General features: G+C 31.2%; 2 protein-coding genes across 9 annotated transcripts; one reads left to right on the top strand and one right to left on the bottom strand.

Moving 5' to 3' along the window:
• Positions 1 to 565: 565 nt before the first annotated feature.
• Positions 566 to 4,253, top strand: LOC129286829 (uncharacterized). 4 transcript variants are annotated; one of them, XR_008587523.1, is made up of 5 exons: positions 566 to 774; positions 1,257 to 2,384; positions 2,590 to 3,528; positions 3,618 to 3,756; positions 3,926 to 4,253. XR_008587523.1 is itself a non-coding variant. In XM_054922896.1 (4 exons), the coding sequence occupies exons 2-4, from the start codon at positions 1,356 to 1,358 to the stop codon at positions 3,654 to 3,656; spliced, it is 2,007 nt and encodes a 668-aa protein (XP_054778871.1). In that variant the 5' UTR covers positions 566 to 862; positions 1,257 to 1,355; the 3' UTR covers positions 3,657 to 4,253. The 4 variants fall into 4 exon arrangements, 2 of the variants coding, with proteins under 2 accessions (XP_054778871.1, XP_054778870.1); XR_008587522.1 differs by having other exon boundaries at positions 567 to 774; positions 3,618 to 3,808; XM_054922896.1 differs by having other exon boundaries at positions 566 to 862; positions 3,618 to 4,253.
• Positions 4,254 to 11,414: 7,161 nt separating this feature from the next.
• LOC129286853 (uncharacterized) lies at positions 11,415 to 19,391 on the bottom strand. 5 transcript variants are annotated; one of them, XM_054922927.1, is made up of 8 exons: positions 19,218 to 19,391; positions 18,799 to 18,919; positions 17,274 to 17,706; positions 16,764 to 16,840; positions 16,605 to 16,641; positions 14,851 to 15,049; positions 12,984 to 13,374; positions 11,415 to 11,967 (listed from the first exon to the last, which is right to left on the bottom strand). In XM_054922927.1, exons 3-8 carry the CDS (start codon positions 17,629 to 17,631, stop codon positions 11,842 to 11,844), a joined length of 1,188 nt encoding a protein of 395 aa, XP_054778902.1. In that variant the 5' UTR covers positions 17,632 to 17,706; positions 18,799 to 18,919; positions 19,218 to 19,391; the 3' UTR covers positions 11,415 to 11,841. The 5 variants fall into 5 exon arrangements, with proteins under 5 accessions (XP_054778902.1, XP_054778903.1, XP_054778906.1 ...); XM_054922928.1 differs by having other exon boundaries at positions 18,799 to 18,905; XM_054922931.1 differs by lacking the exon at positions 19,218 to 19,391 and adding an exon at positions 19,004 to 19,152 and having other exon boundaries at positions 18,799 to 18,905.
• Between the last annotated feature and the right edge of the window lie 1,484 nt (positions 19,392 to 20,875).

The following is a 20,875-nucleotide window of genomic DNA, read 5'->3' as shown; positions in this document are numbered from 1 at the left end:
CCATTTAATTCAAAGAATAATTTTTAATAGGGGGAACTTCCTTGGATATATATATATATATACATACTACCTCAGTTTAAAAATATAAAGTATTTTTTGAAGAGTTAGATGCTAAAAAATGTAAGGCATTTTTAATTTTTTGAAATGTAATTATTTTTTTTAAGTGTCTCTATTAATAATGACTTTATATTTATTTTAAAGTATTTAATAAAGATAAATATAAAAAGATAGAGTTAATTTAAAAATAAATAATTATTTTATTTAAAAATAAAATTTAATTTAAAATATTTTATATTTTTAAACAGATTGAGTATATATGTACATTTTTGTTTCCTTCTTCCAACCATAGATCTTCTTTGGATTATTTTATACCGAACGAGTAAAACGCATTCATACTCTGTTCGGGTCTAATGGACTTCAATGAGATTGCGACTCAGGCCTTCCACACTTACGCCTTCTGCGGTTCTGCCCGTTTCTTTTTATTTTTACTTTTCTGTTGTTTTAATAAAAAAAAAATAAGTGTCTCACATCTCTCTACGCTTTCAGAGGAGCCAAACTTTGAAAAACTGAAAATACAAAGAAAGCAGATGAGGGGGAGGAGCTCACTGTAAATCATCTTTCCTTCTCTCTCTCTCTCTCTCTCTCTCTCTCTCTGCGCTTCTCTTTCTTCTGTCTTACTCATTAACCCCACACTCTCCGGCACCATTTAGCGCCTCACCATTCCATTCCCCGTGATCTGTTCAAGATATTCCCCTTCACTCTCACTCTCCCGAGGTGATCTTGCTTTCTCTCTCTCTATTTTCTACTATTTTCTCCATCATTTCCTTGATTTGCCACTGCCTTGTAACCTCTAGATCTCATTGTAAGTACTGGGTTCTCTTTAGGGATATTTTACTTCCATGGCCATGCTTGCTTAGTGCTTTTAACGAGTTTGATTGGATTCAGCTTATGATGAAGCTCTTCTGTTCTTTCTCTGTTCAATTATGATTCATAGATGTTGACGTCAATTCTTTCTATACTATTTTTAACTTCATTCATGAGGCTTTTCGTTGTTAATATGTTATTGACGAGAATTGAAGAATTCCTCGAAATGTTTTGGCTTCCAGTGCAAAGGGGATTTTCTTTGATTTTCCTCCAAGCCCTGTTGTTTAATCTGAGAATCTGCTGTTTGTATTTTGTGGTGTGTTTGCTGGCAGGATATCTCGAAACGTTATTGATAAAATTCTTCCATTTTCTATTCTTTTTTCCCTCTCCAGATTTTTCATCAGGGATTTTTCAATACTATATTGACATTGTCTTGAAGTGGGACTGTAAAAAGAGGGGTTACATCTAGAATAGTTCAATTCTGGAGCAGCATGGCTGAAAGGAAATTGAACCTTCATGCTCCTCTTATGTCTGTGAGACGTTCTTCTGCTACCTCCCCTTCCTTGACTGAAGCAAAGAAGAAGATATTAGAGAAGCGGCACACTCTTCCAAACTACAAATCAGACTCGAGTTTGGATCTGGTGACTGAGCCCGTTGCTGTTCCTTTCAATTGGGAGCATATTCCGGGAAGGCGAAAGGGAAACGGTGGATCTCAACCTGCTCAGCCTCCTAAGGAGGCCACAATTGCTCCAAGCCCAAGGCTTCCCCCAGGCAAGTCCACAAATGCTACTAAAAAGCCAGTGGAAAAGGAGAGTAAAGTTACAAACAAATTCAAGTCAACAAGCAAATCAAGTTCATTCAATGTTAATGCTGTTAGATTAGATTGTGACAGAGAAAGAAAAGAGGAGAAAAGAGTATCAAATTTGCAGGCGGATGAAGATGATAATGACGACAACGACGTTTTCTCTGATGCCCTTGACAAACTGTCTTTCACAGGATCATTCTCCATGAATTGTAGTGCTAGTGGTGTGAGTGGATTAGATAATTTTGACGCAAAGAAGTCTGGAACCTTCTCTACAGACCCGCAAACTCGAGACTTCATGATGAGCCGCTTCTTACCTGCAGCAAAAGCAATGACTTTGCAGCCTCCTCAGTATGCTACAAGAAAGCATTCTGGACCATTAGAGCAGCCTCGAGAAATTAAGAAATTGGTTCCTGAGGAGAAGAAGCCTTTGCTTAATAAACATATTTCTGCCATCATACCGTATAATGGTCCGAGTCAAGAGGAAGAAAGTGAAGATGAAGATAAAGGTGATCATTATGAAGAATCAACAGATATTTCAGCTAAGGGTTGTGGGTTGATTCCCCAATTACGGATTGGGAATTCATTGTGCTCATCAAATTCTGTTCCTGGGGTGAAAATGAGCAACCAGGCTCCATTGTCTATCACCTATGAGGTTGAGAAACCAACCAAAAGCTCTCAGAGACGATCTTTTAGCCCAGTTCCTGCTGTAAAGAAGGTACGACACGACTCTTGCTCTCTGCGCTAATCGTGTATGCGCCAAAACCTGATCAGGGTCATCTGTTTTTAGAATATCACATCACAGTCATTTTATCTGCATCAGACTGTTTATTTTCAATCAATGATAAATTAACAATTATAAAGATGCACACCTTAAACTATTGAAAAGCTTTTTAACAGTTTAACATCTTAGTTTTCTGCAGGCTTGGGATGCTATTTCTAAGAAAAAATCCAGCTCTAGAGCTGCATCACCTGAGAAGCAAGAGGTTAGGAAAAAGTGGACTAGTGAGTCGAACAGGTTTAACTACTCGGGTGAATTGCAGCAGCCAGGTAGGTTATCTCCCTTCCGACGATCACGAGCTGCTGCAGCTGGTGTTTCTCCATGTCGAAGTAAACCTCAGTCACCATTTCGTGGAGCGACACTGGACCCTAAAGAAGCTGTGAATAATCTATCTGGTCAACTGAGATTCCTGCAAAAAGGCCATGTAAACATTCAGAAGATGGCATCTCAAGAAGGCAAGAAGAGCCCCACTGTTGAAAAGACATTGTACATAGATACTGCAAGTACAGTAAAATTGTCACGTGCAAATTCAAGTTCTGTAGATAACACGGGGAAAATAAACACTGAAAATTGTTCCAGTACAAAATCTTCTCAAGATATGAAGAAAATAGAAGCTTTGGAAGGTAAAGGTATGTCGGATTCTACAGATGCCAAATCTTTGATTCTTTCAAATAAGTTAATTACCAGGCCCCTGTTGGAATCGCAACAAAATAGAGCGGAACAACTGGTAATAAATAAAAAATTCCACCGAGAATATGCATCTTCACAAGTTGTACAAGGGAAAACTAGTGAAGATTCAAATATCAACAACCAGCAAATTGTTGTAGCTGAAAATTTAGGAAATGGTAAAGTTGATTCTGGTCTGTCTCCTCTCCCCCCACCATTGCCAAAATCACCTTCCGAGTCCTGGCTTTGGCGTGCTCTGCCTTTAGTTTCTATAAAGAATTCATTCCTGCATTCAAATCAGGGTGCTCAGCCGCATTCTAAAAGGCCGGATTCTAATACAGCATCCAGCAATTCCAAGTGGGAAACAATAGTGAAAACTTCGAATCTGCATCATGATCATGTGCGATATTCTCAGGTAATCTCAAAGCTTTTTGTCAATCTATTAGTCTGGTCAGTTGTCAAGTCGTGACAATGGCTAAAACTCACATCTAGCTTTCTCTACAGGAACTAACCACAAGAAAATCTCAGCATTCGAAGTCATAAACACGGAACTTGGTGGCCTATCTTTCACACTATGGTCCTAGATTTTTGCGCCCTTTTGTTGGATCTACTCCTACTACTGCTTTTCCTCATGATATCATAGGTACTAGGCCACATTTGGCATGGCTGATTAGGTTCTCATTTTTATAAGAAATGTGAGTGCTGGTTTTTCTTTCACTCCGTGCGGGGCTGAGGACTCGGTGTTTTATTTTCATCTGTTGACGTATTACACTCAAGCCCTAGTGACTTTTGTTTTTATTATGTTTGTATAGAGAGATATCGAGATCCTTTTGCTGATGCATAGGAAACAAAGCATTTGGATTCGTTGCAAGTCTTGGTGGATCATAGTTTCTTAACTTGAGAAGATTGAAACCACCATTTTTGCTGTGTGTACTATCACTTTGTTATCTAGTATTTTCATTTCACACTGCTTGCTTAGGTTTAGGTTCCCTCTTTTGGTCCTGAATCTTCTTGTATCTGCAATTTTCATGTCAACTACACGAATGATTGATGCTACTCATGCTCAATTGTTTATTTATATCGGTGTACTTATCAAATTGATTCTGAACTGAGATGAATCTAAAGATATACTGTCTTGCATTTCTGGTGTTTCTTGTGCTATGCTATTAACGAGCTTTGACAGGCTTATAGTAATTGTTCTCATCTTTTTTGTTTTTAAAGAAATTTTGCGAGTATTGAGTTGTAACCTACCATGTGTTCATTTTTTATTGAAATCTTTCGGGTCTTTTGTATGAATTTTGTGATGATGCTGTAGCAACATTGTGAGCCACAAACAATATGATCAAAATTTAAAATAAAAGATTTAATCAGTATAAAATTATATTCAAAACAATAAATAAAAAATCTTTGAACATTTCAAAATTTAAAATTAAATTTAGGCCTTTTTTTAACAAAAAATAAAAAAAAAAGTTTGTATAAATTATATGTTAAATGCAGCAAGCATATTTCGTGCTTATCACTTTAAGGGTTCATTTGAGCCCGTGATTTTATCTTCCGTTGATCTATACTGTTTATTTTAAATTTAGTATTCAGTGTTTTAATACTGTATTACTAAAATAAAAATTTATAAAAAATATGAAAACTATTAATATTAAATTTATACAATATAAAATATATTTAAATAGTTAATTTATGAAAATTATAAAAAATTTTAATATTAAATTATATTATCTTAATTATGTCTATAATGTTCAAAGTACATTTGAATAGTTAAATTATAAGAGTATAAAAAAAATATAATATTAAAATAGATAGTTTAGATTAAATTTGCACTAACCAAATTGATTATAAATAAATTTATTAAAAATTTATAATTTTTATTTTAATAAATATAAAATAAAAATGAAAAATTTTAAATATGGAGAGTTTAGATCTCTAGCTGAAATGAGTCACATGGTACTCATCTCCTGTTGAGCTTAAAAGACAATCCATATTAAATATTAAATTTTTTATATTTTTTATAAATTTTTATTTTGATAATATAATGTTAAAAATAGTAAAAAAATAAATTTAAAATAAACGGCTGAGATCACATGCTGTTAATAATAAGATGATGCGCACAAAATGTATACACGTTTAATGCAAAGAAATGGAGACACATGAGAGTGACTTGACGGAACGGTAAGAAGACGAAATAGGAAACAATAATGGAAGAATGAAGAAAGCGATAAGCCAAGAAAACAATAGCCAAACGGTATGGTCCTGTTCGTATTAAGATTCTGGACAAGCAGTCAATTGGCCACCACATACTCAATGTGCCCTAAAACAATATATATATATATATATATATAGAGAGAGAGAGAGAGAGAGAGAGAGAGCGCAATAATGCAAGGTGAAGTCCCAATATAGAGAGAGAGAGAGAGAGAGAGAGAGCGCAATAATGCAAGGTGAAGTCCCAAGCTTTCACATCCTTTATAAAACAAAAATTGGATTAGAAAAATTTACTTTTAGCTGGAGCCTAATTTGACTTGAATTTGAATTAGCTAATAATTCCATATAACGTAATCTTGGGACACTTTGAAAAGGATTAGGTTTGGCCCATTAAAGTGTTAGGTTGGACAAGTCCAATAAAAATCATCTAAAATCTATTCATTAATCCAACAGAGTAAGGTTGAGTAGAAAGAGGGGGAAAAAAATTCCAAATACTGTCAAGCCTTGTAAATAAATAAATAAATAAAAATATTAGAAGAATCACTTCTAATACGTCATAGTATCTAAATTCGAGTCAACCCACCTAGTTAAGCTAATAAAGTATTAAAGAATGATTTAATAGAATGATTTGTTTATAATCAATTTGATTATAGTTTTTATTATTAACCATTGAACAAGTACCTTAATCAGTCTGGTTTTTAGTGTTTAGAAGAATGGGCAAATCCTATGACCCATAGAACCTTAGGCTTGTAAGTTTTTTTTTTTTTAAAAAAAAATTTATACCGGTATCCTCCTATTAAAAAATAGATTTTTTTTTTTAATAATAGTTTACCATGTTGAAGCTATAAGTACATGGGTTGATTTGTAAGCCCAAATGTTTTCCCTTTCATTTTCTTATTAATGAATGATGAATAGTTGAACTCATTTATTTGATATTTTGAATGAAGTGAGATATGTGACGGTGAGTACAATTAATTGATGACAGGTAAAGTTAACCAAAAAAGCCTTTGCCATAAAGAGAGAGAGTGCATGAATGATGAATGCTCAGTGGCCCTACTTGCAACCACACCTGCTTCACACCCATTCTCTGGATAAGATGATACACTAAAAGGGTTTTTCAACATGTTTAACTGAAATTAAAAAAAATTTAAAATATATTAACTCTATTTAAAAATTATTTAGGGTTTTTCAATATGTTTAACTGAAATTAAAAAAAAATTTAAAATATATTAACTCTATTTAAAAATTTAATAATTTTTAAATATTATTCTTATTAATGTATTTTCTTTCACTAATATTTAATGGGAGTAAAAGAAGAAACTTTTGATAAAATTTAATGACATAATTGAAATGAAGTATTCCTTTCGTCTCAAATTATAAGATATTTTTAGATAAAATTTTATATACTAATAAATCTTATTCAATATACTTAACAATATTATTTTTTTAAAATAAAAATATAAAATTTTAAAATTAAAATACCCATCATTTAATATATTGAAAAGAGAAGGGACAGAAATTAATTATAGAAAAAAAGGATAATATTAAAATCATCATATTTAATAAAAATTTAATCTACCCAAATTATCTTATATTTTAGAATAAATTTTTTTAAAAGTATCCTATAATTTAAAATGAAAGAAGTAATTTATATTTTATTATTTTAAATTAGCCTTGATGAGGGTAAATACTTTATTTATTTATGTGGATTTAAAATAGAGGGGCAAGATGGGGACTTATAAAGTTGGTCAAATGAGAGGAAGTGGGCCTCCCCCAAAACACACACACAAATTAGTCTGTATCACTTTATGTGTGTGTGTGATTTATATCACTTATTTTTTTCATAAATTAAATTATATTATTAGCTATGTGTATCGATTGTGTCTCTTTGGTTATTTTTTTTGTTGGAGTGGAAAGGATTGTATTGCTTAAAAAGACTGTACAGGAACAAAAGGCTAAGAGCCAAGATTACAATAAGCATCAAATATCCTACAGGTGTTAACAGTGTGATCTACTAGTGCTCTGACTTTAAATAAGATATTATCAGCAGTAGAAGATTCATCAGCAAAGATTCAAAGATTTCGTGCCTCCCATAATTTCCAGCACAGTATAGAGACTCCTATTTTCCAAGAGATGTTAACATGCCGATTGCACAAAATGTGAGACAGCCAGGCTTCAGGCTTCAATGTTCATGCTGTAGAAGTCAGTTTGCATATCTAGAGGGAGCACCTTCTTCCAAACAGTAGTTGCTAGGTGGCACTCCTTAAATACATGATTAATATTCTCTTATGGGCTATTACATAGAGTACACATATGGTTCGTTGTCATTTTTTGCCTGAGACGTTCAGAGTTTGTAAGGAGACGGCCTTTGAAGAGAAGCCACATGAAAGTTCGAACTCGTTGAGTAGTTGGCAATTTCCAAACTTGCATCCAGTTGAATTCCTCAGCTTTCCAGTGAAGAGACTGAGAATCATTATAAGCTGATTTGATACTATAACTTCCATCCTTAGTCAGATTCCAAAAACAAGAAGGCTTATCGTGGGGATTAACACTCAGAGTTACATTTGCAATTTCCTTAAGAATATTCTCTGGAAGAAGGTGACCAAAAAGAGGCCATTTCCAATTCCTGTTTTCATCAACAAAATCTACTATGGGTCTTTCTAACTCATGGCTAGGTATATCAGCAAAGGATAAGAGGTTTAAAGGACCCGAGTCACCCACCCAAAAATCTAACCAGAAGCGAATGCTATAGCCATTGCCTAGCTTCCACTTTCTATGGAAAGATGTATCCTGCCATACTTTAGTAATGCTTCTCCATAAGTAGGAAGATTTATTCCTACTAATATCATGAGGAATGCCAGTAGGTATTCTGTACTTGCTTTTGAGAACACGCATCCAGAGACTATTTGGGTCAGTAACCAACTTGTAAGCCAATTTAGATATGAAAGCTCTATTTTATGCCTCAACATTTAAGAGATCGCAACCTCCATGTTTTAGAGGCTGACAAAGGTCTTCCCATTTGATCAAGTTGACCCCATGGTGGTCCTCTGAATAGCCCCAAATGAACTTCTTGATAAGTTTTTCGATGGCATGACAGCAAGACAATGGAAGTAAAGTGCTCTGCATGGTGCAGAAAGGAATTGAAGTGAGGACAGATTTAGCAAGGGTAATGTGTCCTGCTAAGGATAAAGCTTGGCTCTTCCATCCAAAGAGTTTGGTTTGAATTCTTTCTAAGATATAATTGTAAGTCCTGCTCGAGACCCTTCCAATGACAAGAGGGACTCCAAGGTAGCGACCCAAAGAATCTGTTCATTGGAAGCCCAAAGTACTACAAATAGCATTACTAATTATAGTTGAGACATTCTTAGAAAAGTAGACCTGTGTTTTCCTTTGGCTTATAACTTGACCAGAAGAAGCGCAGAATTGTTGCAAGACACGTTGAATAACTGTACACTGTTCTATAGAAGTGTTACCAAAGAGGATGAGATCATCGGCAATAAAAAGGTGGGAGAATTGTATATAAGCTTCTGAAAGTGTTTTTATGGAAGAATTGAGGTGATTCTTGTGAGAAGTAAGATTTGATAGCTTTTGCAAAATTTATGAATGTACCCACAGATACTGTAAATTATATAGGAAAAATATATATACGCGTTCTTATAGTTTTTTCGATTTTAAATTAGATCATTACAGTTTCTTTTGTTTTGATGACTCTTATAGTTTAATTTATTTAATTTTTTAATCATTAAATGTTAAAATCCTTAAAATTTTCCTTTAGAAAAAGAAAATTAAGAACATTTGTATTTTATTAAAAGATTGTATGACTTTAGAATTACTTATATTATTTTTATAACTCAAAATTTATATAATTAAGTGGTCTTATAAATAATTTTTATAAATATAGAATTTTCATAAAAGATTGATAAAAATATAAACAGTATATTAAACCAAATAGTCCTTTTTTGATTTCAAATAAAAGTACTAAATCAATTTTTCTATAAACTTCAAAAGTATTTTTATTTTGGGAAAAGTTAATAATTTATTATTAATTTTAACAAGGATTAATATATTTAATGGATCAAATTATAAAGACTTGATTAACATAAATAAATTGCAGAAACCTAATTTAAAATTCAAGAAAATTATAAAGAGTAACAGATTAAGTATCCCAATTATATATTTGTGTTGCAAGTTTTTTTCCTTTCTTTCTTTATTTGTCTTTTATTATTGAAATTTGGATATTTTATGTAGCATTTTGCTTTTGAAAAATACTTAAGAATAAAAAGTTCAAAATGTAGAAAATATAAATTAAATGTGAGATGCATCACGGGGATAGAGGAGAGAATATATATACCGTCCACACATCCAAATTCGATTGAATCTATTATTCTTTATGATAATCAATGAAGCTCATTCATCAACCCACTTGGGCCGTAGTGTTGATTAACATGAAAGCTGTGTCAGAAGATAGAATATTAATGCTCATTCATAGTGCTCACCAACTATCCCCAATTCAGAGAATGTTTCTGTTATGATAAATTAATGGACAAAGGATTAAAATAATAGTAGTGCTATTAAAAATTATTACTCCATTTAGACCATAATATAAGATATTGTAACTAATTACAATTCTGAAAAAATTATTGAAATCTTAATCTCTAAAAAAATTTACATCCTTCTAATTATACTCTCATTAAATATCCTATATAAGTAACTTCATAATGACAATTTAAATTTCAATACATCACTTTTTTTCAAAAAGAGCAATATATAAATGCCCTATATTTTAAACTAAACAAAACTTTGAGAAGATACCCTATATCTAATTTCATTGGAAACAAACGTGTGAGAGAGAGAGAGGAGGGATATGAAATATGTTTTATTTTGGACTTTACTAATTTTTTTCTTAATATATTATATTGATAAAACATTAGAAATAATCATGGATAGTGCATAGTAAAAAGTAAATTTTGTTTATATCTATATAGATGTTCTTTTGGGGAGACAATACTTATAATTATTGGATAAATTAAACAAGATTTTGTGCACTGTGCAGAATGTGAAAAATTTTGTTGCAATGTTCACAATATTTTTATTATATTCTCTTCACTTTTAATATAATACAAATTTAACTTTGTGTTTATTAAGACATAATAGTTATATACTTAAATTATTAAAAGCATAAAAATTTTCAATTTTGTCATTATTTACAATTAATAACTATATTAAATTATTATCTAGGAATTCAATCAATGAATAAACAAGGGTAAAATTTAAAAAATATTCATTACTTCAACCTTACCTTATATTAAGAATAAAAAAAGTTTTTAAAATGTTCTTTTTATTAAAAATTAAGAAATACTTAGGTAGACCAAGTGTACCACATTATTTATAGTTTGTCAAGTTAAAATACTCTAAGTAATCTAAATAAAAGCTTGTGTGATTTTTTTAATTGATTTTATTTTTATAACAAAAAGCACATTTAATTTCTTGTCTTTTCTCTCTTTACTATCATTATCAAAATTAATTTATATTTAATGTCATTTAAATATTATATTTTTATTGGACAAACTACAAATAAATATTTCCCTTAAGAATTGGAGAGAGTACTACATCCACCGTTGGTTAATTCATATTTCATATACATTACTTATTAGATATTACAAATTTTTACTTTTCTGAAAAATAAATAATGGACTCTCTGATGTTACAAATGGGATTCAGATTTTTTGAAAAATTAGTTTTACGACCCGCGTTGAGAGATACTTTAGGCAACCACCCAAAAAAAAAAAAAAGAAGACAAAAGAAAAAGCAATATGACGGTTCTCTGATGTTATTAAAATTAACGTACTCTAGATTTAGTATTTAAAACATCGCCTTTATCTTTCTTTGGCAAAGCCTATTATAATATGATGGTAGAAAAATATATTTAATCACCATACCAATTTATTTTTAAAAATTCATATAACAGTTATAACATACACAAACTCCAATAATGAATAGCACTATTATTAGCCATGAATAGTACCGCTCATTAGCCAAACTCTATCTGCTTAAACACACAAGACTTACAGCAGTTACAAGAAAAACTCATATTCAAGCTATTAACTCTTATTAATCAAATGTATTAATAATAATTTGAACTACACAGTAAAATTTATCAAACCCAAAACACCACACATGTAAGCTATACCCAAAAACTCATATTCCTGAAATATTTAATGCCTCACCCGTACTATAGAATAGCCCATGGGAATTCACTAGCTTATATCAGGTTATCAATCACATACATTTCACTTTCAGGTCTAATCCTATTCCAAAAAAAGAGAACAAAATTTAGATACATATACTAGTTATAAGCCCACAAAATTAGGTCTTGTAACTCTATGTGTACCTGTATTTTTGTTTATGAAAGATTATCTCTGAGTTCATTGTTGTATATATATATTTGCACTATTGATCATATATATATATATATATATCTATTATATGTAACTGAGAACTGAGAGATATATATATTCTAAGAAAGAGAAAGCTTAGTGTTAATTTCTTGAGCTTCTTTGCAATCATCAGCATTCTGATAATTCAATCCTAGTTGCAGATCAGGCAACATTCGCTCGTCTTTCTCCTGTTTCTCTTCATTTAACTGCAGGCATACATATCATCATTCATCAAGGAGAATATCATTCATTAATAACTATATATTAATGTTGGAAGAACAGAAAAATATTATATATTGTTAATATTTTTCTTGGCCCTGCTTATTTCTCGTTCGAGTTTGATATGAGCATATCTAAAGATACCGTGAAGACAAAATATCAAAGCAGCATGTGTGCTCAAGTGTTAAGGTTCTACCATAATCCCTTGGCTTCTTTTTATTTCCTCCCTTTGATTATAATATAGCGCACTGGATAATTTTTCTAATTGTTTTTCCAACGATATATATATATATATATCCCTGTTTTATTTATTACTCTTTTTTGAAAAAAATAATGTATTGAAATTTTAATTATCATTATTAAAATACTTATATAGGATATTTAAAGATTGTATAATTGGAAAGATGTAAATTTTTTTTTTAAAAAAATTAAAATTTCATTATTTAAGTATTTTTAGAATGGTGAAGAAGTTACCGATAAACTTCCTCCATTCAAAAATATAAATCATTTTTAACCGAATTTTACTTTTAATAAAGTAATTACCTACTTTTAAACTAACCTTATCTTTTTATATTTACCCCTATTAAACACCCTACAATAAATATAAAGTCAATATCAATAGGGGTACTTTAAAAAAAAAAGTAATGATTACACCTCAAAAGAATAAAAATGCCTTACATTTTTAAACATCAAACTCTTCAAAAAATGTCTTATATTTTTGAATGGAGAAAGTATACTATATTGTAGTCTAGAAGGATCAACGAGTAAGCTTTTGACACACAAATTAAAAAATACAGTTAAATATGTCAAAATTCTTTTTTCCTTTCTTACATGCCCCTAAATTATTTTAGTAATCATCAATACTACCACGGAATTTTTAAAATTATAAAAGTGTATATAATTAGGAAATAATAATCAATACTGTCTTAAAATTTTAACTGGCAGATAAATAGGAAAAAAATCTGTTGCAAAAGTGATAGTTAAAAAGTAATATTAGCATTACCTTGATCCGAAATGGGGGCTCAAATTCAAGCTTTAAACTCTTGGAATTGTTGGTACAAGTGTTGACATTATTTCCAAATCTCCAATGATCATCAGGTGGCTCCACAGATGCATGCATATTGGCACCAAGTTGGTGAAATCCAGATTGTGAATCAGCCCAAGTATTAATAATATGGCTACTCGTAGGTGACATCTTATTGAACTTCCAATAATGGTTATTATTGTTGTGATTACTTAGAGTGTCTAATAATGGAGGCCACTTTCTCTCTTCCAGGAATTGGCTGCCTCTAATTGGTGCAATTCGGTCTGTTATTGAGGGCATCATCACTTGGTTGCTTGTCATGCAAATTTGCCTTCTATACCACTCGTTATTTAACTGCCATTGTTGATGCCTGCAATCATATTATATATATCATTCGAGAAGGAAATAGTTTTAGAGTCATCCCACACCCACCTTAACATGCAATGATAGGGTCAAGATCCTAAGTCAGAGGACACATAACAATTTAATTTAAAAATTTATAATTAGTTTTTTCTAAATATCATATATCTAAAATTTTAGAGTTAAAATATCAAATCTAAAAAAAAAAAATTGAGCGCAGGTATGGGTGGTAGAATATATGCAATATTCCTATGGGGAGGGGGTCGTATTTGCTCCCCTCACATAAATATGGCCCCGCCATTGCTAACATGTTCGTGCGTTCATGCAAAATTGTATGTGTTCTTTGTCTTAACTAGAAAGAATAATTCTATGTGGTGGAATGGTATGTATTAATGGAGGCGAACATTAATTGAGAAGATTCTCACTTAATCTAGTTGTCAAATTTAACTTATATTTGATCTAGATGATTTAAACATTTTATTTTTTTACTTAGAGTTTTGTTTTTTGGGTTTCGACAAAGCAGGATGCATGATGGAAGTAATTTTCTAATTAACTGCAAACTTAATTATTCATAATAACAAATAGATAAAAGAAATATAAAATATAGACTTCATCTATATATATATATATATATTAATTCTAAACACAATTCAAAGAGAATTGAATAAAGTATAAGGATGCTCTTAATTGAGGACAATTGAATGGAAACTTATAAATGGACTTTCAATTTGATTTTATGCTTTTTTTGGGGGGTTAAAATAGTTCCTCAATTTCTTAAATAATGTTACGTCATAGTTAATTTTATTTTAATTTGCACATGAATGGGAAACTTTAGTCTTTAACTTATAATAGTAAAAAATCATTACTTGTATGTATTGGATTTTGTATGAAATTAAATCCCTTTTCCAAGTAGGTCTCAAGTGTCATGCATTGTTGTATGAAAGGGAAAATCACACCGAAATACCGTTTGCCAATGTTATTCACAAAAAAAAAAAAATTAATAATATAAAATTGATTATCGTTAAAAAAGAAATAAAGAGTGATTTTTTTATGAATAGTAACTTTTTATTAGTCCTTGTGAAATAACATTTTATAACGATTCTTAAGTGCGATTTTTCCTATGTAAAAAGACATGTCATTCTCTCTTGAACTAACCTTCATATATGGATTCCCTCATTTTCATGCAGAAAACTGAATTATTTTGAATTAATTTTGACTATCCAACCAACACACACATGTATGTACACAGTAGAGCATCCTTTTATCATAAATGAAAAGCATTCTGAATAAATTTAGACCCTCCATGTCAACTGAAAACACGGTTACTTTTCAGTCACGATGTGAGGTATTTTTACATCTAGCCTAGTGCATGCCTGAACACATATAAGATTGTTTCAATTATTTTCAATGCATAATATATAACTAAAGAGATATATACAATTGAATCCGATGTGTTGGTCCAAAGAAAAAAAGAATCCGATGTTACCTTGACTCTGTAGCCATTGTATGTGGGTGGGTAAAATAAGGCTTGGAGAGGCCATGAACAAACCCACTATGGTCGTTGCAATTGCTCGTTAGAATAATTCCACCATTTCCCATCTTGAATTGTTGTCTTGTATTCACAGATTGATACGATAACTGCGAAACACGACCAATTTGGGAGGATCTGTACGTTTGATTTATCACTGCATTGTAAAACTTAACTAATTAATTAACTTATCAGATATCCTCAGAGACTTTTGGTTTTATATACAGATAGTTTATGATGATGAAGTACATATATATAACCCTAACTAGCCCTCGGCCCTTGCAAATTCACTTTGAAGCATGTAGGAATTACTATTTACTAATTAGCATGACAATATCATATAAATTAGAATTATTAATTATGCTATTATAAATATAGTGTGTGTTGGAGTTATCATTGTCTTTGAGGTACAACATCTAGCTAATTTTCCTATATCTATCTCTTTTTGTGTTTTTTTTTTGTTTTAATTGGCATACGATTCTTTATCAGAAAGAAGAGTCTGTTATATTTTGAAGGATACTTTAGAATAATCCTTAACAATAATATTTTTGGATATTACTACGTATACTAACAATCTCTGTATACTCTTAAATTTGTAACTCCTTATATAGATGCGTTGATATATGAATGGAGATATATATAGAAAATGATAAATAATTTTTAATAATAGTACAGCGACGAAGCTGCTTGTTCTCCTTTTCAGTTTGATTTTGATAAACGTCTAGTTAGACGACAAAACAAATCAAATTTTGACTACTACGAGTGTGCTGTCAATTAATTGTCTCGAACAGCACAATTAATAGTAAGTACGACGTACAACTAGCAGTCTGTATAATCCTAGTCCTAGCCATAGTTTCCCTAAAGCTAGATTCCTATCTCTGATTTTTGTTATTGAGGCAAAAAATTGAGATTAATGAAGGTAAAATAGTAAGATTACTCAGTAATTAAGAACGTTTTTCGCTTTAATCAGAGGTTACTGTCTCTTGTTTGAAGTTTGAATATCTTACAAACTATCTCATGTCAGGAGCTCACAAGAGAAGTAAAGTTTATGAATTCATGTCTAAGTCTTTCAGAACAAACTTTTTTTTTTTTTTTTAAATTTGTACCGGTAACATTGGTCCTTTCATTAATAGGCCCTTTTCATGAACAACATTACTCACATAGCCTTCTAATCAAGAAAATACTGAGTGAAGTATTGTAGAATGGAAATTCCAATCATTAAAAATGGGGGTGCATTGTTATGAATCTCATATAAAAAAGATGAGGTTTATAAATTTAAGGGTTTCTTTTTAATAAATTAGCCTTTTAGGATATATACATATATATATATATATATATATGAGCTCTCTTTTTGGAATGCTCATAACAGAAACTCTAGAACGCACATTTACATATGTACTGAATTATATGACAAGTCTTATGAATTGAATTATTCGAATATGCAGTAAGAAATTAGTAAATCGACATTATAATCTAATTTTCTAACTATGCCTTTGTCCACACATCTAGGGTTTGAATTATCTTAGAAACTGAATGACAGTGCAATGCTTTTGGATCCTCTCCATTTACAAAGTGAATGAAAAAAATTTATACGTAGAAGATCTAGGTTGGTAATGTAATATAATAGAAGAAATAGAGGAAGCATATATACCAGGGTTCATGGAGATCATGTAAATGCATAAAATTAAGATTATTAAGATGTAAATCCGCACCTTGCCCAGCCTCATCAAGTTTTTTGCTCCGATACATCTGAAACAGAAAATGCACAATTATATAATATTTAGTTCTTGTGAAACATTAACGCGCACACACAAACTTCACTGCAAATCTGTATCTGTTACACACACACACACACACACACACACACCCACCTGCAAGTGACTCTTCACATGAGCAATGCTGAGTCCTCTCACATTCATCAGCTGTAGCACCAACTTGGGTGTTGCTCCTGCACAATCTCTTTTCTATTATTACAGCAAAATTAATCAAGATTTCACTGCTTCCTATAAATTATGCTTATTTCAATGAACTTTAAAATATTATATTCAGATCCGTTTAAGATTATTCTTAAAATATAGATAAATATTGTACTACTTAATTTGATGTATAGTATGATTACATGAATTCATTCACTTAAGTAACTTAACTATTACCAATCGTAGGGTCCACATAAACATTTTCACCGTAGTTTTATTGGCTCATTAAACTAATCGAGCCCTTGATTTTACGTTTTGTTATTTCGAAAACCCTCTATTCACCTGTGTGTTGGGCAGTGGGCACACACTGAGAGGCTAAGAATAATTTTGAGAAAACACACACACACACAATGTATATGATATGTGTAAGCGCGCACACACACCACACACACACACAACTCTTACTCTCTTGACCACCGAGCCGTTTAACTGCATGAACGAAAGAGAGATGAAGATCTGGGGTCCACCGAAGCCTAGGCATCTTGGATCTGACGTATTGTCTTACAGTGCTTTTTCCTTCATTTCGTTCTCTAGATGTGCTTCTATTTGTCGATGAAGTTCCCTCGTGTTCCTTCATTTTCTCGTTCTCTTCTTCCTCCTCCTCCTCCTCCTCTTCTTCTTCCTGTTCTTGTTCTTCTTCTTCACTGGTAGCTTCCTCATTCAAGTCAAACGATGAACACTTGTGGGAACAAGACCCCAGCGAAGTTTCCTCATTACACTTATTATCTTTGTCATTATAAATCTCGTGTTCGTCTTCTGACATGTTAATATTAGCCAATCGCTGTCACACCGCCAAGTCTGATCCAACCTCTTTGTCCTTTAAGAAGTTTGCATTTCACTGGTGAAACATGGAGGCGAATTTATAAATGCACACACACATATATATTAAAAAGTTTGGTATGCTAGGCAACAAAGTGACTTATTATAAATAAGAATGTGTGAGGACAGGCTGTAATGTAATGAGAAATTAATTACAATAACATAACTTCTCATAACTTCTCTATCCACAATAATTAATATAAGATTTAAAGATTTTTAAGTGCACTCAAAATAGCTGTACGATAACACAAATTATACAGGGTGTTGGTAGATTCGCACAGTAACAACCAACAGTAAAGAGAACCAAAACCTACTTCTCTGCCTTCAAGCTGTGAATAAATTTTCTGCTCAATGTCAGGCTTTTCTCATATGTGTATATATATCAGACTTTGTGCTGGGCATATAAGTTTTTTGGTAGAATTACGTATAGGTCTCAAATAAGAAAACTAATTATCTATAAGTTCCGTTCATTTGTAAATAATGAAATTTAATGATAGAAGTTTGACTTGTAAATGGATTGAAAAATCATTAATTTTCTTATTTGGGACCTGCTTGAAATTCTCCCTATGTAAGTTCTTCTTATTTTTTTTTTCAAATAAAAATATAAGTTCTATTTATATATAAGCAACCCAACGGAACTTGGGACGAAACTCAAAGTACAAGCAGGCAATAGAATGGAAAATAAAGTCCGAGGAAGAGACGTCTGTATTATTCATTTACGTAACTATATATAAGAAGCGAATAATTAATTGTGTGTGATTGTGAGAGACAAAACCTTTTGTTAAGGTGATTTCACTACTAAATTAGGATTAATTTCAACAAGAATAGATTTTTATATAAACCATAATCAACAAAGATAGAATTGAACATAAAAAACAAAGGACTGTGTCTGTTTATGATCAACTAATAGGAAGAGAAGGCTACAACAAACCAGCTAGAAATAAAGAGATAGAGTATGGTTTTTTTATGGTAAAAAATTTACTTTTATTGTTAATTGAACTAGCCTGATGAACTCACACCTAGGAAAGAACCATCGAAAAGAACTTGTAATCATGGGAAAACATAAAAACACACTAATTTCAGCAGCAAAAAGTAGTTTCAAAGAGATTACCCAGCAAGAGAATACTGGATGAAATCGATACAGAAATCTTCAGCAAGTCCTGGTTAATTTCGTTTCTTATAGAGGATATCTTATTGTTTCAGTAGAGATTGAAAAGTCTGCATAATATTCACTGCTTTGGGTCAGAATTAGAATTAAGGAGAGAGAAATCATTATGATCATAAACTATGGAAGATCAAAAGTCCGTATTACTCACACATACATACATGATTGTAAACCCAGAATCACGAAAGTGATATCTTTAGTTATTGAAAACATAATCGCAGGAATCAACTAACACAACAGGCACATATGATATGCCTCTATATACGTGTTTTCTCTTCCAAGCCTATATTATATTGGTTGAGCCATACGCGAGAACGAGAGATAGAGAGGGGGAGAGGGAGAGAGGGAGAGAGAGAGATTGGTACCTGGTTTAGGTTTGAGGTTTTGTATCATGCAGGAGAAGAAATAGAGTGATGGAGATTTTCAGAAGAGTGTAAGATATTAGATGGAGAAAGGACTTTTAGGTTTGTGAAGAGAGAAAATTGATGAGGAAGGAAAAATATTCGGACAGATTTCTTCTTCTCTTTAAAATTGTCATAAACTCACATAATGGATACAGACGCGAATGGTCCCTTTTGTACTGTTGGAAATCATGTGACAGCTCCTATTGCTTTACTCTCTCTCTCTCTCTTCTTTCTTTGACAGTTGTAAAAATCTACCTCTCTTGCTTCTGACCCTATCTTGCTTGCTCGTGATTATCTTTATTGTTTGACCTCTCTTTTAGCTACACAATTATCTCCCTCACTCTCTTTTATTTTGACATGTACTTCCTATATATAGCACTAAACATATAAAGTCCTCTTAGATAATTTGAAGGGTTAAATTAAGAGAGTAGATAAGTTGATTATTTATAAATAATCTATTGTAGAGAATTTGTGACATATTATATTTTAAAAAATGTCGTTTCCATTTAATGATTAAAATTTAATACACTGAGATAAAAAAAAACCAAATGAATAAGAATATTATGGGAAAGAAAAAATTAATATAGGAAATAAGAGGGAATAAGACCCTATATTTAGGACCAAATAAACCTTATCTTTAGAACAGGAGGGAGTACCGAGTGAAATGAAATGTTGATTTTCAAAAGATGGATTATAATTTACTTTAATTTTCCATGTCAAAATCCTTGAAATAACTATTTTTCTTAAAAAATCCTCTTTATAAAAATTAATTAAAGGATATAGGTGACATGACCGAACAAAAAGTTAATGTAATTTTGTTATTAAAAAAAAGTCAATGTAATTTTCAAGCGTTTGATTTTCACTGAAAGTAATCATCACAAAGAATCTATACAAGTATGAATGGCGAATGATTATGATTATTAAATATCGCATTAACTTCTTGTTTGGCCAGTGGTCTATGTCTACTAGCTTAATGGAGTTAACATGAGAATGTGAAATTACATGTAAAGTATTATTTAAAATACCAAAATTTAAACTTTTCAAATCTTAAAAGATTAAATGAAAGGTGAAATGCATATTTGAAAATGATCATTAACCTCAATTCACCAAGCTAGCTATATCTCAATGCACAAAAAATTTAAAAAATGAATTATATTATTTATAATTTATGAAAAGTATGACCTATATAATATATATTATTGAGTATTGATCTATCAATGAAGTTAGCACGAGAATGAAATTTATTGCTTGAAATTCTAATTATACATGATAAGTTGAAATTTTAAAAGATAAAATTGAACGTCAATTCAACAAGCTAGGTATAATAATGTCAAAATATGCATAGGTGTAACTTGTAAGTATATCGAGTGGTCCATTCATTGATCAACCCATTTCCATTTTATTCTCACCTAAACAAAGACTTTCTTCACATATCACTGTTTCTTTGTCCCTATGTGCTGAGTTCTCAAGGCTTATACGTTTTCTTAATTTTCCTTTCTTAAAAAATACATATAAACATGTGCACTTCTGACGCCTCACTTTTGGTCTGTTTTGTCAATGATTATCATCAAATAATTAATCAAACCTTAGTTACACAACAATTCCAAGACTATATATAT

The sequence above is a fragment of the Prosopis cineraria genome, unplaced genomic scaffold (assembly GCF_029017545.1).
Source record: "Prosopis cineraria cultivar Desert tree isolate PC_DT_omini unplaced genomic scaffold, ASM2901754v1 PC11, whole genome shotgun sequence".
NCBI lineage: Eukaryota > Viridiplantae > Streptophyta > Magnoliopsida > Fabales > Fabaceae > Prosopis > Prosopis cineraria.
Note: the sequence above shows the minus strand (reverse complement) of the source record. Positions and strands in the feature narration are given on the sequence as shown.

Excerpts from the sequence above, each read along its gene's own strand:
- LOC129286829 (XM_054922896.1), top strand. The coding sequence starts at position 1,356 with ATGGCTGAAAGGAAATTGAACCTTCATGCTCCTCTTATGTCTGTGAGA. Across the intron at positions 2,385-2,589 it reads CAGTTCCTGCTGTAAAGAAG|GCTTGGGATGCTATTTCTAA; the intron begins GTACGACACGAC and ends AGTTTTCTGCAG. Across the intron at positions 3,529-3,617 it reads ATCATGTGCGATATTCTCAG|GAACTAACCACAAGAAAATC; the intron begins GTAATCTCAAAG and ends CTTTCTCTACAG.
- LOC129286853 (XM_054922927.1), bottom strand. The coding sequence starts at position 17,631 with ATGTCAGAAGACGAACACGAGATTTATAATGACAAAGATAATAAGTGT. Across the intron at positions 16,841-17,273 it reads ACGGCTCGGTGGTCAAGAGA|GAGCAACACCCAAGTTGGTG; the intron begins GTAAGAGTTGTG and ends GAGATTGTGCAG. Across the intron at positions 15,050-16,604 it reads ACTTGATGAGGCTGGGCAAG|TGATAAATCAAACGTACAGA; the intron begins GTGCGGATTTAC and ends TTTACAATGCAG.